The sequence below is a fragment of the Sminthopsis crassicaudata genome, chromosome 3 (genome assembly GCF_048593235.1).
Source record: "Sminthopsis crassicaudata isolate SCR6 chromosome 3, ASM4859323v1, whole genome shotgun sequence".
NCBI classification, from domain to species: domain Eukaryota; kingdom Metazoa; phylum Chordata; class Mammalia; order Dasyuromorphia; family Dasyuridae; genus Sminthopsis; species Sminthopsis crassicaudata.
In genome coordinates, this window is record NC_133619.1 from 173,583,333 (window position 1) to 173,606,475 (window position 23,143).

Here is a 23,143-nt window from a genome sequence, read left to right on the forward strand (position 1 = left end):
GACTCAGTTCTCTATACTTTTGAGAAATGAAGACTTTATCAGAGAAACTTCCTTCAAAATTGTTTTCACATTTACTATTGCTAATTGTATTCCCCCCTCTCTGTTTATTCCATTCTCTCTCTTTTTTATTGTGTCCCTCCTTTTAAGTGTTTTGCTTCTGACTACCCCTCTCCTGTATGCCCCCCACCACTTTATCATTCTCCCTCTTTTTTGTATTCCCTTCCCCTCCTACTTTTCTGTAGGGTAAGAGAGATTTTTATATCTAATTGGGTGTGTATGTTTGAGCCAATTCTGATCAGAGTATGGCTTATTTATTCTCTTTCCCATCTCCTTCCCCTTCATTGCAAAAGCTTTTTCTTGTCTCTTTCATGGCAGATACTTTATTCCATCCTACTTCTACCTTTCCCTTTCTCTCAGCAGCCCAAGCCTCTCATCCTGCGATTTTATTTTATTTTTAGATATTTTCCCTTCATATTCAACTCACACCTGTGCCTTCTGTCCATATATATTCCTTCTAACTGTCTTAATAATGAGAAAGTTCTTATGAGTTCCAAGTATCGTCTTCCTATATAGGAAGATTGACCTTATTAAGTTTCTTGTGATTTCCCTTTCCTGATTACTTTTTTATACTTCTCTTGAATTTTGTATTTGAAAATCAAAATTTCCATTTAGCTCTGGTCTTTTCATCAAAGTTATGTCTCCCTCCCCACCCTCTGCAAGGATTATGCTTAGTTTTTATGGGTAGGTGATTCTTGGTTGCAAAATCCTACCTCCTTTGCTCTCCGGAATATCATATTCCAAGTCCTCCAGTCTTTAAATGTGTTGTCCTGACTATGGCTCCACAGAAACTTGGCTTGTTTCTTGGCTGCTTGCAATATTTTCTCCTTGATCCTTGAGCTTTGGAATTTGGCTGTAATATTACTAGGAATTTTCATTTTGGAGTCTCTGTAGGTGATGGGTAGAGTCAATTTTTATTTTATTCTCTGGTTCTAGAATATCAGGACAGTTTCCTTGACAATTTCTTGGAGAATGGTCCAAGTTTTTTTTTTTTTTTTTTTTTTTTTTTTTTTTTTTTGATGCTAGTTTTGGTTTTGGCCACATCTCTCTTTACAGAGAAAAGACTGTTGAGAGAGAATTGTGCTCTGCACTAATGCTGGATGTTTGATGTAGTTTTGTTCTGCCACAATCTCTCTTCCCTTCACTTCCCTCTTCTCTCTGTGTGTGTGTGTCATTTCTGTGTATCTCTCCCCGATTTCCTCATCATAAATTCTTAATCTTGTTTTCTTTTCCTTTTACTAATTTCATGCTTCACCCCTTAATTTGGAATTTGTTTTGCTTAGTATTAATTCCTTCTTCTTACTTCCTCTTTCTCCAGAGGGAGAGAGACTAAGTCACTGTCTATATTTTCTTATTTTCAGTCCTTTGTTCATTTTGTTCATTTCAGATGAAAATGAAGTTCATATGTAGACGACTTCCCTCACTCTCTTCACATACTAATAGTCTTTTCATGAACTCTGATTATGTAAAATACTAACTTTCACTTTTTCCCTCCTTTTCTCTCTTCCTTTAACTATTTTCTCTTCAGATTGTTAGAATACAATAAAATTAATCCCAGTCCCTCTCTTACTTGAATCCCTTCATAACCCTTGGAGACTTTAGTATTTTGAGAGCATGCTTGTTTCTTCAAAAATTAGAATTCAGATGCTAGAATATCAACCCTGCATCTTTGAGCAGTCCTTTGAAATGACTCCTGTTCATTTACCTTTTTGTGTTTATTTCAACTTTTGTTTGCAATTCAAAGTCTTTCTCTAGCTTTGTCTCTATCTTTTGTGTTCTAGGAGTCAGCAAATTCCAGAGTAAGAGTCAGCAAACTACATTAAAAATTCTATTTAAAAGTTTAATAACTATTCTTAGTTATTATGGTCCATGAACCATACAGAAATCAGTGATAAAAAAAGATGTTTACTGTAGTTTGCTGGCCCCTGTCTTGTTCTACATTTACCTTTATAGTTGTAACCTACAAGTTTTAAGTCATCCTTGATAGCTGACTTAGTGCAGTTTTTCTTTGACTTGAAAGCTCTGATTTTGACTGATAATTCTGGGATTTTTCCTTTTTTGGATTTTAAGATGTAAAATCAGACATTATTGATGCCACATGAGAACAGTTAGTCTAGAGAAGAGGGGAATGAGAGGAGGACATGGTGTCTTCAAATATTTGAAAGTTTTATTAGAGGAGTTGAAATGTGTTTTGTTAGTCTTTAGAGGAGGCAGAACATGGATGGAATCTGCAAAGAAGCAGATTTAGATATGATGGGGGAAGGGCTTTCCAAAAGATAGAGAGGTTGATTGCATCAGGAAAAAAAAAAGCAGGGGAGAATAAGAGGGGAAACAGTAACTTTCCCCAACTCCTAGAAGTAGCAAGAGTAGGAGAGATTAGAAACAACTGTGTGCTGTTGCAAACTGGTAAATAGAATAGTCAGCATTGAAAACATAAAAAGAAAGCCCACAAAGAAGACTGCATAAAGAATAACACACTTGCTTTTTAAAAGTAATGTGAGAAAATATGCAAAATACTTTGCAAACCTCATATTACTGCACAATGTCAGTGCTTATTATTTATGAGTTTGTCTAGTTTTGTCACTTTTGAGAGGGGTGGGGCTTGCTGAAGTACTTGTTTCAAAGCAAGTTAATTTTAAATGCTTTCAAAATGTTCAGTTACCTCACAATATTTAAGAATTTTCATGATGGATTATTATCAAAGTTAACACCTTTGCTTTTACATTGTAAACAGCATGATTAGCTGATTAAATGGACTGAGTACAAACTTAGTATTATAAAAAAGAAGCTGATAATATTGTAACTATTTTAAAAATTGAAATAATTTGTACAAAAGCTCTGGTTTTATTTTCCCAAACATTGCATTGAGGCACATTTTTTTGCTATATTGGTGATGATTGGCCTATATTTGGATAAGGATGCTGCTTCTAAAGGATAACATAGCTATAGATTTAAAAGCCAGCAACAAAGTATTTTGCTGAAAATACAATTCTGTCACAGCAAATGTCCATCGATAATATATTGTATTTTTTGATGCTATTGAAAGAAAATGTTATTCTTTATCTTGTTTAATATCTAACACCCACTTTTTTGTTAATGTTAATTATGTCAATAAACCTTTTGTGAATTGAAAGAGATCTTTTTCCCTTAAATTATATATAAAGCAAAATTATTATATTTCTGAACTATTTTTACAGTAAGGTAATTGGGAATGCCTAGATTAAAATGTTTATTTTTGTTTTATTATGTATTACTTGTACTAAGGGCACATATTGAAATTCATGGGAGAAGAGACTTGAGACCATCTAGTCTAATCTCCTTCAGGAGGTTAACATTGGAAGCTGAGACACAGAAACATTAAAGACATGTTGAGGGTTTGCAGTTAGAACTGATTTCACTGTACTTTCCTACACTATGGTAAGAAAAATATGGAACCTTAAGACAGAAGCAAATAAACCTTTTAAAAATTCAACTTTTATTGAAAACTAAGCTCCAAAATAACTTTTGAAAAAGAGTCCCCAGTTGTGTCATTCATATAAATGAATATTATTTAACAGCCTCAGAGCAAATTCTAAAAAGCAGCTAGTTTGGCAACAGTAATAAAATTTTTATAATTACATCTCTTTGATATTAAAAAGATTTTGGGGGAAAGCGGGGAGAAGACATAGTATGTGTATATGTGTGGGGTGGGAGGGGTTAGATTTTAATTCTTATTTAAAAAGATAACTGTTTTCTGACTTTTTTGTTTATTTTTATCCTAGGAGTTGTTTCATTAGTAGCTGTTCATCCTTCTACAGTTAGTGCTGTTGGGAAGCAACTCTTGCCAAAAACTTTTGGACAGTCTAATGTCAACATTACCCAGCAAGTGGTAAGGAGCACTTTGGTGGAGGGTGGAATATTACTTTGACATATATATTGGATTCATTAGAGATAAATTAGCCTGAGAATTAGTCTTTACATTGGTGAATTTGATGTGTACAGTAAATATTTCATTTAGAGATATGGCCCTTTTTATCTTTATAGAATCCAGTCTAATATTCTCTTTCAAATCTAGACTATAAAGACTTCATTTTTTTGAAAAAGAGTTGGTGTTTTATTTGTTGGCTTTCTCTCCAAGATATTGTGATTACACTGTAGTGTTTTGTACTTATGTGATACTTCATATTTCTCAAAGTATTTTTGACATCTCATCTTTTAGTTTTAATGTCCACAATAGCTCTACAATAGCTTAGGTCAAATATTGTTATTGCTATGTGATGGATGCAAATCTAGAGGCAGAGGTAGGGTGAGGGATATTGGTTAGGAACAGAACTTGGGGATTCCAAAGGACAATTTGTCTTCCTCTCAAGGATTCTTTATACTATTCTATACTTGACTATTAACTTTTCTTGGATCTGGTTTGCTATTCCCAAACATGTTTTAAGTTCCTTTTTTGGTCTCTGATAATTTCCTGCTTTTGAATTAATGAATATTTGTTGTGCACTTATAATATATTATGGATTGTTTTGCACATTCAAAGGACATACTAATTAATTTTATTGATATTAAGAGGGAGAACAAGCAGTAGTTTGAAGTTTGATATGACTTATTTGAAATGATAGATAAATATTAAAGATACTTTCAAGCAAGCAGGAGACTTCTTTCAGTCTATGAATTATGGAAAAGTACCAGGGGTGGAGGTGGAAGTAGAGAAAGAAACAGGTCTTTTAGAGTCCAGTGGAGAGTTGATTTAGGCTTCAGAAGTCAGATGGAATGTGAGTAATTTCAAGTTGTGGATGACATTAGAAAACCCTTGAATGATTCTGATCAAAGTTTCAAAGAGAGATTATTTTTGCCTTTTGCTAAATGATTTAAAGGAAAACAGGAAAGAATAGATTATAGTATTGTGAAGAGAAAAGCAATTGTTTTCAAAATATCTGCTTATTTCAATAATTATTATTTTTCTTTGTAGTAAATTGTTTTTGCTGATGTCTTTTTTTGTTTTCGTTAACATTCAATTTCTTTGTCTTTTCTACCACTTGTAACGTATAAGTAGTCTACCTCGTAATTAAGTGGGCCTACAATACTTATTTTTCTAATCTGTTTTATAAACATTTTCCCTTATATAATCCTTGTGTTTCTTTTTCAATAAAATCATGACATACCTGTTCCATTTTCATATCCTTTAAGAAAAATTTCTATCTATAGTTCTTTCCATGTTGCTTTTTGTTCCAACTCTTCTTTCATAGCTTTTTTATCTTTAGCTATTGTTTTATGCCTATCATGTCCACAGACTGCTTAGAGCTCTCAAAACACAGGCACTTTGTTAATTCCCTTTATTTTTAAAATTTATGTTTCTGTACTTTTTAAAATATAGGTTGAATATTTGTTTTATTTATAGTTTTCTTAAATTAGCCTAACCTGCAGTTTGTATTTGTGAAGTAATGAGTCAAAGTTTAATTTATTATTTTCAGTAACAAATTCAAGTTTTCATTCCCATAGCAGTTCTGTTATATTTGTCAATATAAGTAGATAGAAACATTTTCATTATTGAAAGGACTCTTTGTGTCAAATAATTATGGATTTAAAAACAAAACAAAACAAAACAAAAACAATAAACTGTTCTAAGTCTTTTAATGTTCAACAGCAAGAGATTTGTTGATTCTGGATCAGAAGTGAGGTTATTTTTAACAGAAAATTGTGGTTGTCCAGTGAGCTAGTGTTTTCAGTTTTCTTTATGAGTGATCATTCCTTGTGGGGATTTACATAAGAAGCCAGTTTCGGACAATGAATTTGGTTATTCTTGGAGTGTTCAATATTGACAAACTTGAATTATTATACTTCTTTACTTAGTAGAGTGCCTGATATATAGCAGATGCTTAACAAATCTTTATTGACAGATTGGGAATTAATTTGATCTCTTAGAGCTTGATAATATTAGGGAATCCGTAAAATAACTGTTAAAATTTTTACTTTCTTCTCAAGTCCCAAAGTCATTACTGAACACAAGTCATTACATAAGACATTACTAACACAAGATGTTACTTCCTCTCTATTCAGTTATTAGCAATTCAAGAATGCAGAGGGAAAAACCTACTGTACTCAAAAGCCATTATTTTTGAACTTTGCTCTAAATTATTTGCTATTTATATGACCTCAGAATGCTGTGACTTCTGTTCATATGTTGCCCTTATCCATAGCCTGAAATGAAAGGATGGTATTATTTCCCAAGCTCATAAATTGTATATTTGTAACAGTTTTATTTCTCTCACTTTTCTTCCTCCACATTTGGGCATATTTCCATCACTCTGTTCATCTCCTCCTCTGTTCATTTTCCTTGAAACTGTTATACTCTATCTAAAATATCACAATAACTATTGGAACTAAAGAAAAATGAAAATATAACATAAAAGACAATTCTTTCTCTGTCTCTCTTTCTTTCTCTGTCTCTGTCTCTGTCTTTTCTTGCCCCTCTCTACCTCCCCACCCCCTGGGCAGTTGATGTTAAGTAACTTGTCCCACACAGCTACTAAGTATTAAGTGTCTGAAGTCTATCTGCTAGGCCTTCTAGGTGTTCTTATATTAGGATCTTTTAATCAAATGTATAGAATACCTCAAGTCAGCTTCTTTCTGGAACTCTGCCAAGAAGGAATTAAGCAAACAAGATGTCTATACAACCCCTTTAAATATGACTAAAGCTATAATCCAGGGATTTAGATTCCAGTTCTTTATGCTGTATCATAGAAACAGTCAACTAAAGGGAGAGAAAAGTATGTGATGTTCACTTTTGAGAAATATAATTTATTGGCAGCTTGGTAAATGATGAAATATATAGGAAACTATAAAAAAAAGTACCCACAAATAAGTTGGGTTGATGCAAAGAAAAATTATTCTTGAGCAATATAAAGCTCCTGAGGGCATCATTGCTTGCAATATAACAGCAGATGAATTGACTTTCGTAAAAATCATTTAAGATAGTAATGCAGAAAATTGTTAATCTTGTTAAAGACATGAAGTATGTAATAATATCTTAAGAATCTACAATAGCAAAATTTTTGTAATGATGTTTTGATGCTTTAACTCTTAGCTATTTGGAAAACTTGTCAATCTAAAAAACAAGGCTTCTGAACATTTTTTTGGTTCCCTTTGTAAATCTGGTAAAGCCTGTTTTTAAATACATAAAAATTTTTAAAAAAAGTTACTAAAGGGAAACCAAGTTGAAATTTAGTTGTCAAAATATTTTTAAATGTAAAACTTTCAGCACAGTACCTTGCAGATAGTAAATATATATTGCTATTGTTTTCATTGTCATTGTATGAAAAATGAGTTCATTGATCCATCCTCTCCCTGAAATCTATTCATGGCCGGCTGTAGTACAGTAAGACATTTCCTGCTAATTCTTTTAGCCTAAAAGATTACTGTTTCTTTGGGGTTCGGTGTTTTATTATCTCAAAAAAATTATGAGGATACCAAGGTTGTATACATGGATGGTATTTTGTCCTAACTTTTGTAAGTGGGTGCTTAGTAAATGTGCAATGAGTTAAATTTGTTTAGTTCAGTACTGTATGCATATGGTTAAGGAGTGTTGGCTTTTTAAACAAAACTGAGTTTTTGTAATATTCAAAGTAGATTTTCCCAAAAATGTCTGCCTAAGAATAAATATTAATTTTTATTCATAAACATTCACATTTCCATTCTGTATTGCTGCATAATTTAAAATGTATATCAACTTAATGTGCAGAATTTCAAGTGGAACATTATGAATTAGTGTTAAACCAAAAAGGGTAATAAAAACAGGACCCCTTTGTACTTGAATTACATTGCTTATAAGAGATAAATTGTTTTCTAAGCCCAAGGAGCAGATATTTTAGTGTATTTATATTTATATTTATATTTAAAGTTTAGTATTTAGATTATTGTTGCTTGTGCCTATGCAGAAGAGCTCACAAGTACTGCAAGGGTGTCCTTAGTGGGAAAGCTCTTTAGATTACTACCTTATTGAAAGTGTTTGTTCATTTTGGTAATGAAAGTAACTAATATATGAGAACTTAGCATAAAACTAGACTTTAACAGCTCAGCGCGTAATTACATATTATTAAAAATTTAAGTACACTTTAAAGTAAACGAGTAAAAGTTCATTTCAGCTTATTCTCCTTTCATGGACCATAGCTTGATGTGTGAACCATTAACATTGAATGAGGTCACCTGGACTTAAGGAAGATAATAAAAAAAACTCTTCTGTCAGCTATTAATGGTGTCATATTAGGTAATGCATTTATCCAGTTAAGAAGGGGAACAAAAGGGGATAGCAAGCTTAAAATAACCCAAGATATTACCTATGGTGAATCTTTTTGATGATATATTCTTTCTTAAATGTTGGGTGTTTTTTGTTTTGTTTTGTTTTGGTTTTTTTGACCTACAGTGTCTAAATTTTAATACATTTTGCTGAAGTTTTTTTAGTACATTACAGTTTATAGTTGTATGATTAAATTTAACTCTAGATGTAATTGGATCTTTTATTCAGAAATGTTTGAGAATAACAGTCTATAAAAGGGTAAAATTTTAATTGTGTTAATGGACTGTACCATGTTACATATTATCATTGAGACAATTGATTTATAATTTCAGAGATTATCAAAAGACATAAATTATTTGTTCATTTGGCACATTATATTAAGGGCAGATTGGGGAGAGAGAGTTATGAGAAGTGGTTACCTGTATATGTGAAACTAAGAAAATTTTGACTATGTTGTTACTTTTAAACCATTGTTTTTTGTTTGTTGACTTCATTTGAAGTATGAATGTATGAAAATGGGGTGTATATTTGAGCCTGACAATGTGGTTATATAGTTTACATAAAAGCATAATTTAATCTTTTGACAACATGGTTAATTGTTCTTCTCTTGTTTCTTTTTCAACTTCATTGTCTACTCTTTTCTTTTTTTTCTGTCTCAGTTTAGGCATTCTCCAAAGTTCTATTGTTATCCTTATGACTTGAGCTGTTCATCTCTATACAGGTGGATGGTGCCCAAATCTAGTGTTAGCCTCGCCTTGTTCCGAGTCACAATCTTGCATTTCTAATTGCCTGCAGGATATTGCAACCTAAATCACTCCTAGTACCTTAAGTTCTACATGTCTAGAATTGAATACATCATTTTTCTATTAAAATGGATTCCTTCTAAATACCTATTTCTTATATTATTATTCTAGTCACTCTGCTTGAAGTGTTAAGTCTTTGGAATTCCTCAGCTCTTGCCCTCTACTTAATCATTTAACAAGTCTTATTTGAGTTTCTTCTTTTTTCCTCATTTTATCTCTTCTCTTTATTCCCACTGCTATAGCTCTAGTTCAATTTATCTTGTATGGACTACTAGGACTGTGTAGTAGTAAAATGAATACAATATTTCAAAAGAGAAGGCCTAGCATTGAATCTGAGCTGTCATTTTGTGCCCTTGTGACTCTGATCAAGTTAATCCCTCCAGGCTTCAGTTTCCTTACCTGTAGAATGAAGAATTAAATTAGATGATCTAAGATCCTTTCTAGTTCTAAGGCTATTAAGAGGTGCAGGGGACTTAGGATCAGGAAAAGTTGAGTTTGGATTTTTCTTTAGATACTTAGTAACTGTGTGATGTTGGCAAAGTCACTTAATGGCTTTCTCTTCTCTAAAATGGGTATTACACCACCACTTCACAGAGTTGTTGTGAGGATTTAATGGAATAAATTTGTAAACCTTAAAGAACTAGAAAAATATTAGCTATAATCATTATTATTAAATCTTTTGGTCTTCCTGCCGCCAGCTTAATCTTTTCAATGTGTATTGCTCAGATCACATCAGATCACATCTGAAATCTTCAGTAGTTCCTGGTAGTATACAGACTAAAGTCCTTTGTTAGCTTTCAGTCGTCTTTGAAGCCTTTCTTTCCTGTGCTTCATTTCATAAGTTTATGCTTCTTCCAAATTTATTGAAATACTAACAATCCTTCAAGACTACCTAGCTCAAATACTATTTCTTTCAAATAATTTTCCCTCATTTAAAATACACAGACCCCCCTCCCCCCCACACACACATACACTTTCCCCCCTCCTCCCACATCACACATACAGTTTTCAGCTTTGTATCTCTTGGGTTTTATTGTATTTATTTGTGTACATAGTTATTACAATCTTTTGGATTGGAGTTTGCAAGCTATGCCTTGTGGACCAAATTTGGCTCTGTAGATTGAAGAATGATTTTTATGGCTTTTAAATACAATAAAACTTTATCTAAAAATGCAAAAACAACAAAAAAAAAACCTACCCCCCAAACCCCCAACAAATCCCAAACATTTTTTATTCTTATAGGGTTCCCTAAGAAAAATATGCATAGAGTTGTCTTTATGTTATTTTTGAGAGAATTTTCACTGTTTTACCTGATTTTTAGTACTATTAAAACTACTGAAGTATTCCTCCCACCTCACTCTACCTCCATACATATAATAAAGACAGTGTATTTTAGGAACTAATTTACCAATTTCCCCCCTTAGCAATTGACTATCCCGCTTTAAAAAAATAAAATGATTTTAATTCATTATTTTATTCGTATATGACTTGTGTGTTATTTTATTTTTGGTTTGTTTAGACTCGGCTTATTTTTGCTTTTTATTTAAAGTGATTTAGGATTTAAGGCCAAAGAAGGAAAAATAAGAAGTTTGTTTTTAGAAGAGATGGGTTTGTCTTATTCCTTAAGAGTCAGCTGTGAATGCTTGCTTATTCTAAGCAATTCTTTAGTTGTTTAAATTAAGTAGCTCTAGATGATTAATAAGGTATAAAAAAATGACATCTTCATAACATGGGAGATTTCTAATTCTATTTCGAATTGTCTTTTTTAACTGTAGGTAATTGGTACACCTCAAAGATCTGCTGCGCCAAATACTATCCTTGTAGGAAGTCCACATACGCCTAACACACATTTTGTATCACAGAACCAGACTTCAGACTCCTCACCTTGGTCGGCGGGGTGAGCAATATTCCTCTCAAATATTAGAAGTTTAAATAATTTCTTAGGATTATAATCATAAATTTCTTTGTCTTGGCTAAATGAGCTGTATAGTCTTGTAACCAAACCAAATATATTAGAGCTTCAGGTTAAATTTATTTTTCAGAGATCTTATTACTTTAAAATACTGAAGAAATTTCAAATCCTTTCCAGCATACATATATAATTATGAACACACTCTCACTTTAGCATCTAAGAAATCAGACTGTTGGGATAGCAGTCCAATACTTCTATCTACATTAATACTGTAGTTACACTTTTGAAGTTTATCATTGTTGGCTGAAAATGAGGAATTGAGATGTCTTTACCAATGCAACTATGGTAATTTTGAAACTTTTCATTCTTTGTACTAGAAAATGACATCTTAGGAAGTTCAGTACCAATTCACTGACTTATAAACCTTTTAGAATGAGATAATGATATCCTATGTTATATAACACACTTCTATTTTTAACTTAAACTATACTTTTCCTGAAATAATCTTTTTACTTTAAATAAAAGGCCACTTAAATAGGTTTTTAAGTAGAATTGCCTTAGGATCACAGTCTCATGTGTCTTCCTTACAAAACATGTGCACATCCCTATGTTTCAGGCTTATTTTGAGACAAAAGTAAATGATTATATTTTATTAAACTCTTCCTTCTTTAAAAAAAAATTCAAAACTTCTTTTCCAATTTGACACGAAACATTAGAAATTTCTTTAATAGTTGTGAATTTTATTTCTTTTTACAAGGTAGATAGTAATCTTACCTTGTAGATAGACATCACTCTATTGATGACATTTATTCATAATTTGTTTTCTTTCTTGAAATTTTGTTCAGATGAGTAAAATTTTTAATTAAATGGTATCTTCAAAAAGTTTAATATAATATGCAACTTTTACCATTTAAGATTTCTCATAGTATTTTAACAATATAAAAGTATGAAGGTGAAATTTGGCTTCTTAAAATGTTCATTCTCTGCCCCTTTAAAAAAAAAATCTTCAAATTTCCCTGTTATATCTAATAGTTTTCTACCTTGATATAATGAAGTATGGTTCAAGTTGTGGCTCTCTGTTATGATTCTCTTGCTCTAGTTGTACTTGTGTCTTATAAATACAATTATTTCATTTTTAGATAAGGACATATTTTAGTCAAAGATTGATTTTAGGTAATATTATTTTTCTTTGTATTTTTAAGGAAGCGCAATAGAAAAGGAGAGAAGAATGGCAAGGGATTAAGACATTTTTCAATGAAGGTTTGTGAGAAGGTACAGAGGAAAGGAACCACTTCATATAATGAAGTGGCAGATGAGTTGGTTGCAGAGTTCAGTGCTGCTGATAACCACATTTTACCAAATGAATCAGTAAGTATGTTGTACATAAATTTGTGTTTTCTAAGGGACCTGAGAGTTTCCCTTTGGGAATTTTAAGAGTATTTTCTTTCAAGGACTGTCAGGTTAATTATAATCAAGGCTTTTGGTCAGATCAATAACATTAAGTGAATGTATTGACACTCTTTCAGGCTTACTCTTTTGGGAATTTCGTTTTCCCTTACCAATGGGCACAATGAGGGGTATGATGAACTATTTTTACTAGTCCACTGCATAAAACAAAGTTTATTTCACTCCTTTTGGATTTGTTCATCTCCTGCCATGTGTCTTTAAACACCAATTTCATGAAGCTTTTTTTTTTTTTTTCCTCTCTCTCTAATGCATAATGTCTTCAGCAGGCTTATGACCAGAAGAATATAAGACGAAGAGTCTATGATGCCTTAAATGTCTTAATGGCCATGAATATTATCTCAAAGGAGAAGAAGGAAATAAAATGGATTGGTCTGCCAACCAACTCAGCTCAAGAATGTCAGAATTTAGAGGTATGAATAATGAAAAACTTATTTTCCCCTAATTAATTTTAACCTGATTCAAGTCTATTTATAAATAATATTTAAAAGGATAGAAGTCTCTTATTTTTATATTTTTATTGATATTATTTAATCATTTACTAATCATTTCTTATTGATTGACTCTTCTTGCTATGTGAAACAAATTACACAGGCAGCATCCCTACCAGGAAGTTGTTTTGTAGAATTTTTTATTCTGAGATGATGGAGAGGGTCATCTTTATTTCTTTTTTGTTAACTTACCTTTCCCCATCCACTTACCAATTCAGCTGTTTGTCCTTCCATGACTAATTATAATATGTGTATATATATAATTAAGGAGCTCTGTTATTGGGCAATCAATAATTGTGTAGTTAATTTCAAATTTTAATTGAAAACATGAATCACTTTTGAATTTTTTGGAGTTAAAAACCGTTTTTGGAAGAGCATTATAGTTATCTGTGCTTTTAATATAATCCTTATGTAGCTCATCAGAATCTATATGACTCAGCATTTGAATCTGCCTGTCTGGTTCTTCACTTTACTCTGTTGAGTATATTCTGTATAATTCTGGAAGAGACAAAAACCATCCTCATTGCCCCACCCCTACAGTCTTTTCAGTTTCTATGAGTAATTATTTCACTTGGTTGGAATCAGTGTCCTCTAGCTGTCAGTAGATATTGGTTTTACTTTTAACAGCGAGTATGCCAAAGCTTCAGCTTTATTCTTGGGAAAATAAATGGAGAGTTTGCTTTGTAGGCTGTTTAACTATATGGGCCCACATTTGTTAAGGGTAGTAGAATCAGGTACAATATGAGGATTATGGCTATTCAAGGTCATGGTTGTGAAGAGGCATGATTTCTCACCTTTAATTTTTAAAGAAGGTTTCCCTTCATTGTTTACATAGCTTTTAGGCTCTGAGTCAGAGAATTGAGCTCAACTGTATGGAGCCAAATATATATATATTTTTTTAGTTGCCTTTTTTTCCTGGTCATATATGCATATTAATTTTTAAAGTACATATTTCTTTATGAATCATGTTGAAGAGAAAAATCAGAGCAAAAGGGAAAAACTGTGAGAGGAAGAAAAACATACATTAGATAATATGTTAAATTAAATGCATTATACTTTAAATATATCATTAAAATATTCATTGAATACATTAGAATCTGAATTTTAACGAGGATAGTTATCCTTCTATTTTAAAGATAATTATTAATTTTACCAGGAAATTATTACCTCCAATATAATGGGAAAGTGAATCTTTTCCTGTTTTCCCTTTCCATGGAGTCTATCTACAGAAATGGTGTCTCTTTAATGAATATTGCAAGACCCACAGACTAAGAATTTTATGACTCTTGAATAGAAAAGTCAACTTTAAAAAATTAAAATTAATATTTGGCAGATATTTAAAGGCTGAATGAAGGATTGTAGAATATACATTAAAAAGTCTCTGGAGTCAAGAATTTTATTTTTTCCATATAATTGGTGTTGGTTTATAAGAAATTGTTATTTTGCTTTAGAATCCCAATATTACGTGTTCATCTTTTAACTTCTTGAGGATGATTCTGTGAGATGATTGTTGTATGTATCTTATTTTTAAAGGTAGAAAGGCAGAGAAGACTTGAGAGAATAAAACAAAAGCAGTCTCAACTTCAAGAACTTATTCTACAGGTAATGCAATACTTCTCTCTATGGGGGGTAACAATTTCTGTTCCCTTTATTTAATGTCTTTCAAAATAATAATATAGATACTAGCTTTAAGTAATAACATCTAAGTAATATAATTTTGTATAGAGTGGCAAACTTGGTTTATAGTTCAGTTCTAGTTACTTGCCATATGACCTTGGGCTTAACTCCTCAACTCCTTAACCTCCTTTTTTCTCTTTTATAGAAGGAAATAAAATAAAAATACTATCTACAGTAGATTGCTAGATTACTCCCACTGTTGTCCCCACACTTACTTTCAAAGTCCTTCCCTGCTGCTGTGGTCTCCTCCATCACGAAAAAAATAATACTCTTACTTAATCTTACTATTCTTAATAGTTATCATCCTAGAGCTCTCCTCCCCTTCTTGGCAAAAAACTCTTTGAGAAATATTTATAAATGTATTTTAGGGACTTCCATTTATGTCAACTCCCATTCGATTATAAACCCTTTTTATATTTTCTTTTGACACCATCATTTAATTGAAATTTCCCTCTCCAAAGTTGCCACTGATCTCTTAATTTCCAAATTTCCTGGCCTTTTCTTAGTCCCTCTTCTTCTTGACCTTGATGCTGCCTAGCCCCCTTTAAGATTTCTTTCCTGATTTCCAACTTCCTTTGGGACTGACCTTTGATTTACAAGATCTGGTCAGAACCACCCTTTTGTATTCCAAGGGGAGAGATCCTATCTGAGCCAATTTGGGCTGTATCCAGCCCCCACCGGATATGAGCTGGCTTGGGTTTTCAGCCCCCATTCTAATGATCTACTCAGGTAGCCCAACCCCCCACCTGATGGGTTCTGGCCTTCGAGGAATCAATCTGGAACTCCACCCATATGCCCTTTCAAGCAAATAAAAGAGCCAAGCTGAAATCATCCCTTGGCAGAGAGTTGAAAGATGCCAGCATCACAGACTCTCTGTCCCGCTGCTTATGGTGTATTTTTTCCTCTATCTAATACCTTTTACTAACCAGACTTTAACCTTACTTCCAAACCCTGCAATAAACCTCTTTTTATCAATCTAGGTTTTCAGGTCTGTAAATTCATTTACAGGGGAATCTCGCTGCTGCTCGACCTCATTTAACTTTGTATCTTTGCGCCAAATCCAAAGGGGTTGCAGGGGAGCTCCATGTGACTCCCTGTACCCCAATCCTGCCACTAGTCCTCAATTAATCCTAATTTTAATGAGGTAAAGACCTCATCATTAGGTATACACCTCATCAGACCTCTCTGAGATATTTATCAATATCAGTCACCTCCTCTAGATGCTTTCCCCTCCTTTGGTTTTCATGACATCTTTCTTGCTTCATTTTTTAGTCTCCTTTGTTTGCTGTTTCTTCTTCCATCCACTTTGGGTGACCTCAAAGCTCTGTCTGAGCCCTCTGTATTATTTCAGTTTATAATCCCATCAGCTCCTATCTCTCTGAAGATGATTTCCAATTCTATATTAACCAAGCCTTAATTGCCTGACTTCTGGTACCTCTTCATGAACTGCTTTTTGGAAATGTGGCATTGAATTTCCTGGAGGCAGCTTGGACTCACTCTATCCAAAGCATAATCCGTTATCTTTCCCTTCTTGTCCCCTCCTCTTTCCAGCTTCCCAGCTTGTTAGAGTACAATTATCCTTCTAGTCTCACAGCTTGCAACCATGGTGTTAAACTCTACTCCTCATTCAATGTAATCAATGTGTTGCCAAATTTTATCCCTTAAAATATCCCTCACAGACTTACTGTTACACACACACACACACACACACACACACACACACACACACACACACACACACACACACACACGAGAACCTAGTTCAGGTTCTTATCTCTTCTCATCTGAATCATCAAAGTAGTTGTCCAGCTGCTCTTCTTACCCTTAGATCTCTCTCCATTAAAAAAATAAGTTTGGCACAGAATGAATTATAAAGAACAGTTGTGGCTTTACTACACACTTCTCATTGAGCTCCAGTAATTTCCTATTAACTCCAGAGTCATATGTAAACTCCTTTGTGTGGAATTATAGCTCTTCAGAACCTAGCCTCTTCCAACCTTTCCTATCTTGAACATGTTCCTCTCCAGCAGCACTGGCCTTTTTGAAGTGCATCAAATCTGATATTGTCTCCTCTTTCAGGGCCTTTGCATTAACTGTTCCCCCTGTGTTTCGATTACTCTGCTCCCTCAGTGCCAATACTGTTTCCCTGGCTTCTTTCAAGACTCAGTTCAGATCTTACCTGCTTCAGAAAAATTGCTAATTCCTTTCTCCTTAAGAACTTCTTGTATGTTCCTTTTGATCCCATATTGTCTTACTCATTAAAATGTAAGTTGCAGGGACATCTAGCCCTGAAGTCAGGAAAACCTGAGTTTAAATCTGGCCTTAGTCACTTAACATTTCCCAGCTGTGAGACCCTGGGCAAGTTACTTGACACCAATTGTCTCAGCCAGAGGGAGGGGAAGGGGAATGTAAGCTGCTTGGAAGGAGGAGCTGTCTTTTCTGTCCTTCTTTGTTTCCCCCATACAAAAAAATAATGCATGGCACATTATAAGTACATCATAAATGCTTGTTCAACTGACTTTGACTTACCTCATAGGCTTATTGTGGGGAAAAAAGCCTTTAATGAACTTTAAAACATTGTATAAGTGCAAGGTACTTTTATTAATAATGTTAATTAATATGTTAAAACACTGATTATTTTAGTTCTTAATGTATTGTTTGTCAGAAGAGACCCTTCTCTTTGTCTGCATTTGAAATTTTGACTATTGAGGAAACTACTGTACTTGATGTAAGGAAATTAAAATAAATTATATTTCTTGAAATTTACATGTTTGTTATGTAATAGGGAAGTGTGTAATAGGAAATAAGTATGTAAATAACTGTAATATGCTATAAGGAGTTTTGATCATGCTATGGTGGTGGCTATTCTGTTGAAAGGAGAATTGAAAGCTTTGTAGAAGAGAGATTACTTTTGATCTATGTCTTAAAAGTTTGTTAAGATCTTATTAGATATAAAGGATAATAAATACATTCAGAAGGAAAAATATTTTAAACATAGTCTTAACAGGCAGGAAGTACTGGGTATGTCTGGGGAACTATAGATAGTTTGGTTGAACTGAACTATAAGGAACTTTTAGTTAGTATAGGGCATCTAGACAGGATGTGAAATTTTTGGACTGGTATGGCCAGAACTGTGTTGTATCACTTAATAGCAATAACACCTCATCTTTATATAAATGTAATACGATAGCAGACATTTTCTCATTTGATCTTCCAGATGACTTTGTAAGTTACCTGTTGCAACATTTTACAGCTGAGATAATAGCCTCAGTAAGGTTGAATTTCTTGACCGTCATAGCAAGGCTAGTAAATTGAGATGGGAGTTTGAAACCAAGGTGTCTTTTGAGTGAGTCCTGTGCTCTTTGTAATAGTCAGTGATTTGGAAAATTAACCTGTCATTATTATGAGTTGGGAAAAGATTAGAATCAGGGCAAACTGAAACAAGCTATTGGGCTTGTTTAGGAAGAAAGTAATGGGTGTCTAAACTTTGGTTCTGACTGTGGGATTTGAGTGCCTACACATTTGGAAAGATAGAAGCTATAGGCCCTGACAACTGGTTGAATGTAAGAACCAAAGAGAAATTGAAGGTTCCATTGTAAGTAATAGGGAAAAAGCATTAAATGAGCTGGTTTTGGGGAATAAGATCTGTTATGCATAAGTTCACTTTTGGGGTAGTGCTGATATACCCAGGAGCAGGTGTCCTTCAGGTCTCTGGAAAATGTAGAGTCAAAATCTTGGAAAAAGAAGAGTAGGTTAGAAAGGGAGATTTGAATATTTGCCATCATGAAAGTGATACTGAGGTTGTGATCTCCATTGTCAACAATGTGATGTGCTTGTACTAATCGTAGTTTAAGTCTTATCAGTGGAGGGAGGTGGTACTCTTCCTTTTTTCTGCCCTTCTTGATAGATAGTTATTATAAATTTAGAATATTGTGTTCATTTCTAAGAGTCACAAAAGGATTTTTAACAAATTACTATGCTTCAAAAGAGGTTAAACAGGATGATAAATAGAATTAAAGCCATATACTGTAAATATATGTTAAAAGAACTTGGAATGTTTGTGAGAAGACTTGGAGTGGTGGGGTTATTATTATTAAGATATGTCTGTAGGTTTTTGAAGGCTTGTCAAAGGAAGAAACATAGCATCTGAGCATTGGAAGGAACTTTTATAGATTTTTTATTAAAGCTAGGAAAAGAAAAGAGGTAGGGAGATGTGACTGACAGCTAACTTCAAGTCTTTACTGATCCTGAATCAGGGCTCAGACTAGTTTGGGTGGCTTTGGATGGCCAGAAGAGGAGCAGAGAGTGAAATGTGCAGAGGAGTAGATTTTAGCTCAATAAATGGAGGCGGTGTGGCATAGTGAATAGAGTGCTGGACTAGGAGGCAAGAACATCTCCTACTTCATATGTTTTCTCCCCATGATATGGTGTTGATGCTTGCATTTATTTCATAGGCTTCTTGCAAAGTTCAAATGAGATCATATCTATAAAATAGTCTGCAAAACTTAAAACATTAAATGGATTCACTCAAGAAAATGCAAACATTGTAAGAATATTTGGTTTCCAGACTATGACGTTTAGTTTGATAGTCACCCATTAGAACTTGTGTATTATTATAGATTCTGTGAGCAGAAACTGCAAATTGACTATTTGTGAGTTAGGCCCAAGAAGAAGAGAAGAGTGCAAAAAAAAAAAAAAAAAAAAAAAAAAAAAAGTAAATTATAGTGCTTCTTAGTGAGCTGACTTCTCACTGAAATGAATTCCCCCCTCCCCTTTTTTTTTTCCTGAGGCAATTGGGATTAAGTGACTTGCCCAGGGTCATATAGCTGGGATATGTTAAGTGTCGGAGGTCAGATTTGAACTCAGGTTCTCCTGACTTCAGGGCTGGTGCTCTATCCACTGCGCCACCTAGCTGCCCCAATGAATGCCCATGTTTTTAATACCAGTATCCTACTGTTGGCATTGTATGTTTGCAAGTCATGAATGTTATAATCTCCAAAGAAATAAAATTATATATCCCTCCAAGCGTGAAGGAGGAGCTCATAGTGGTTATAGGTCAGTTACAAAACATAAGAAATATAGAATTTCCAAGAATTGTGACAGAATATTTTCAGAGAAATGAACAAAAAAAAAGATGGGACTATTCATGTGTCAAGACTGGGGGATAGTCATTGGATAACCAGCTCTTTTGCCTCTCTGGTATCCTTGTCATGTGAGGAAAAAGCTAGAAATACCCCTCCACAATGAGTGCACACTCTGTGGTGAATTTATGAAGGGAAAGGAATAAGAATCACACAGGCAGGCTATATATGTCATTGGAGGGATCACTCAAATTAATTAGAAACTAACCCTAAATGTCTCCTGATTCTAATCCTAACCCTGGAAGATGTTAGATTTCACTTATCTGGGATGTTTTTAGATATGAGTTTGGTTAGTGTTGTGTCTGGGCTACATAAATGATTCTAAGCTTTTAAATTTTAGAATTTTATGACCTTGCAATTAGCTAATGTTTACAATGAAAAATTGTCCCCTCATTTATGTGCTGGCATAGTTGTGGGTATGTTGGGATGGGTGAGGAGGAGTTGAGCTCTGGAATGAGCTGTGAAATTTTAAAAATATATCAAAAGAATTTTTTCATATACTTTTTAACTTAAATGATATGATGAATAATGTGCATATTAGGGTACTCCCTAAATTCACATCACTCCTTTGAGTATTTGATTTTTGAAATGAATTTTCTTTATTAAGATTGAAGTTTTCTATGTAATAAAGAGGATGAATTAAAGAGGTAATATTAATGTAATCATTGCAATTAATGATTGGAATCAGGAGATTTCTGATATATTTTCTTTTTTTTATTATTTAGAATTTTTTTTTACAGTATATATGCATGAGTAAATATTATCCCTTGTATTCATTTTTCCAAATTATTCCCTCCACTCCCTCCCCCTGATGACAGTCAATCCCATACATTTTACATGTGTTACAATATAACCTAGATATAATATATGTTTGTAAATACCATTTTCTTGTTGCACATTAAGTATTAGATCCCGAAGGTATAAGTAACCTGGGTAGATAGATTGTAGTGCTAACAATTTACATTCACTTCCCAGTGTTCTTTCTCTGGGTGTAGTTAATTCTGTCCATCATTTATCAACTGGAAGTGAGTTGGATCTTCTTTATGTTGAAGATATCCACTTCCATCAGAATACCTCTTCATATAGCATTGAAGTGTACAGCGATCTTCTGGTTCTATTCATTTCACTCAGCATCTGATATATTTTCTAAAAGAGGTTAAGTCAATCCCTCCCTTTCCTCTCCTCTCCATAGCTAGAATACAAGAGATTTCAGTTCTAGTTCCAGCTCCGAGGCTCTCTAGTTGTGTGATCTTGATTGAATTGCTTCACTTCTGCCTTTCACCTTCTGCATATATGAAATATGAGGGTTAAACTGTATGGGCTTGAAGATACCTTCCAGCTCTGACTTAGGGACTTTTACCTCACAGTGATGTTTGTATGAATATTTTTCTAGAGGAAGATAATACATTTCTGGGTGAGGTCAAGATAAATTTAGTATCAAAAGTGACTAACATGGTGAGTCTATAAGTTGGTATATCTTATTTCAGCAAATTGCCTTCAAGAATTTGGTGCAGAGAAATCGTCAAGTAGAGCAGCAAGCCAGCCGACCACCACCTTCTAACTCTGTCATACACCTACCTTTTATCATTGTGAACACCAGCAAGAAGACAGTGATTGACTGCAGTATTTCTAACGACAAGTAGGTTGTTCATGGAAAAGAGAAGTTTTCCATCCGCCTTTTTGCTTCAGCTGTGAGTTTCAAATAAAAAATGAAGAAATCTCATAATTGTTTTTGTTAAAAACAAAATATCCATACACCATCTCCTTCAGTTAATTTTAGTTAGGGATGGGATTAAGAACCAGAGCTGTGATTTTTCTGATGAGAGGGAGTGCTGATAGTCAGTGCTTCCTCTGTAGCTTGCCTGGGTTCACAGAGCATGGATGCCTTCGCAAGTACCAGGAATTGATTTCTTCTTGGCTTCCAAAGTGGCTATATCATTCTACTTCTATTAATTTTTGTTAGTAAATACAATCCAATGACATTTTCCTGTTTTTATTATTAAAGCATACCCTTTGCTGTTTTTTTTTTTTTTTTTTTTTCTCTCCTGAAGGCTAATTATTTAAAAGAAAATTAACCTGAAAATGCTATAGATATTTAAAATACGAGAGGAAGCATAATATAGTGAACAGTGAGCAGGCTTCCACCTTGGAGGACCTGTCCAAGTCCAACTTCTTATATGTACTCGTTTTGTTACCCTGGGCAAGTCATTAACCACTGGGTTTTCTGGATAACTATGTAAAACTATTACAGGTAGAATAGTTGCTCATTTTCATTGATGTAAGGGAGCTTTTCTCCCCAGGATGTCTGAGATCACAGTCCCAATAATTTTAAGTGTTAAAGAAATAATTCTGGGTTTGGGGGGGGGGGAGATGGATTAGTTTCATCAAAGCTAAGGGAATGAGAATGATTATCAGTTTTCAGAGATTGTACTGGAGAAGGGGAGAAGTCAATTCTGTGAGTTTTAAGGTTTAGATATACAGCTTCTACATCTACCTCTTGGCCAGCAGATTCTTTGCCTCGTAGACACTAGCCTATTTCTTTTGTTGCTGAATTTCCTTTCCTTTCAAGAGCAATGGTCCTCTCAGCCAGGCATGTGTGGTGTGTGCTCATTAACTGGATGTCTTCATAATCTTGATTTTTTAATAATTAAATCTTCCCTTTCAGATTTGAGTATCTATTTAATTTTGACAACACATTTGAAATCCATGATGACATAGAAGTATTAAAGCGAATGGGGATGGCTTGTGGGCTAGAATCTGGAAGCTGTTCTGCAGAAGATCTAAAAATGGCAAGAAGTTTGGTACCTAAAGCTCTGGAACCTTATGTGACAGGTCAGTGAGACAGTATTTAATTGCCAAGTTGCTATTCACCTTTGATAGTGTGCTAAGATATAGTTCTAAATGTTACGACAAACTTTAAAGTTGACTATCCCTCTTCTGTTTGAAAGTATGTTATACCTTTCTTTCTTTGAAGGATTCCAAAGACAAAATACTCAGGGATAATAATGAAATGAAAAGATTGGGCATAAAATCAGAAACTAGGAGATGTTGAGAATTGTCAGATATATTGAGCAGATAGCACAAATTCAGTTCTCTTATCATTTCAACTCCATGTACCCAATAAAATGTAACTGGTTTCTCTGATGACTGCTTGAGTATGTTAGCATATGGTAGCTTAAAGAGAGAAAAGTTATGATTAAAAATCCCTTTCTGAGAAATTTGACCTGTTGTCCTTGGAAATGTGTCTTGAATGTGTTCTTTTACGATATAGATTGGAGAATCCTGATAGGGAAAGAAATATTCTTCATGATTCTACACATCAG

At 33.7% G+C, this 23,143-nt stretch overlaps 1 protein-coding gene across 4 annotated transcripts in view; it reads left to right on the forward strand.

Annotated features, from left to right (window-relative positions):
• Positions 1 to 23,143, forward strand: part of TFDP1 (transcription factor Dp-1) — a 132,357-nt gene that overhangs the window by 90,330 nt on the left and 18,884 nt on the right. For 2 of the 4 annotated variants that reach the window (XM_074299589.1, XM_074299590.1), the window contains exons 4-10: positions 3,819 to 3,925; positions 10,911 to 11,032; positions 12,250 to 12,415; positions 12,778 to 12,924; positions 14,536 to 14,604; positions 21,308 to 21,459; positions 22,486 to 22,652. In XM_074299589.1, the coding sequence (XP_074155690.1) occupies positions 3,819 to 3,925; positions 10,911 to 11,032; positions 12,250 to 12,415; positions 12,778 to 12,924; positions 14,536 to 14,604; positions 21,308 to 21,459; positions 22,486 to 22,652 (930 nt within the window). The remainder of the gene's footprint in view (positions 1 to 3,818; positions 3,926 to 10,910; positions 11,033 to 12,249; positions 12,416 to 12,777; positions 12,925 to 14,535; positions 14,605 to 21,307; positions 21,460 to 22,485; positions 22,653 to 23,143) is intronic. The other 2 variants (XM_074299591.1, XM_074299592.1) reach the window with 1 other exon arrangement.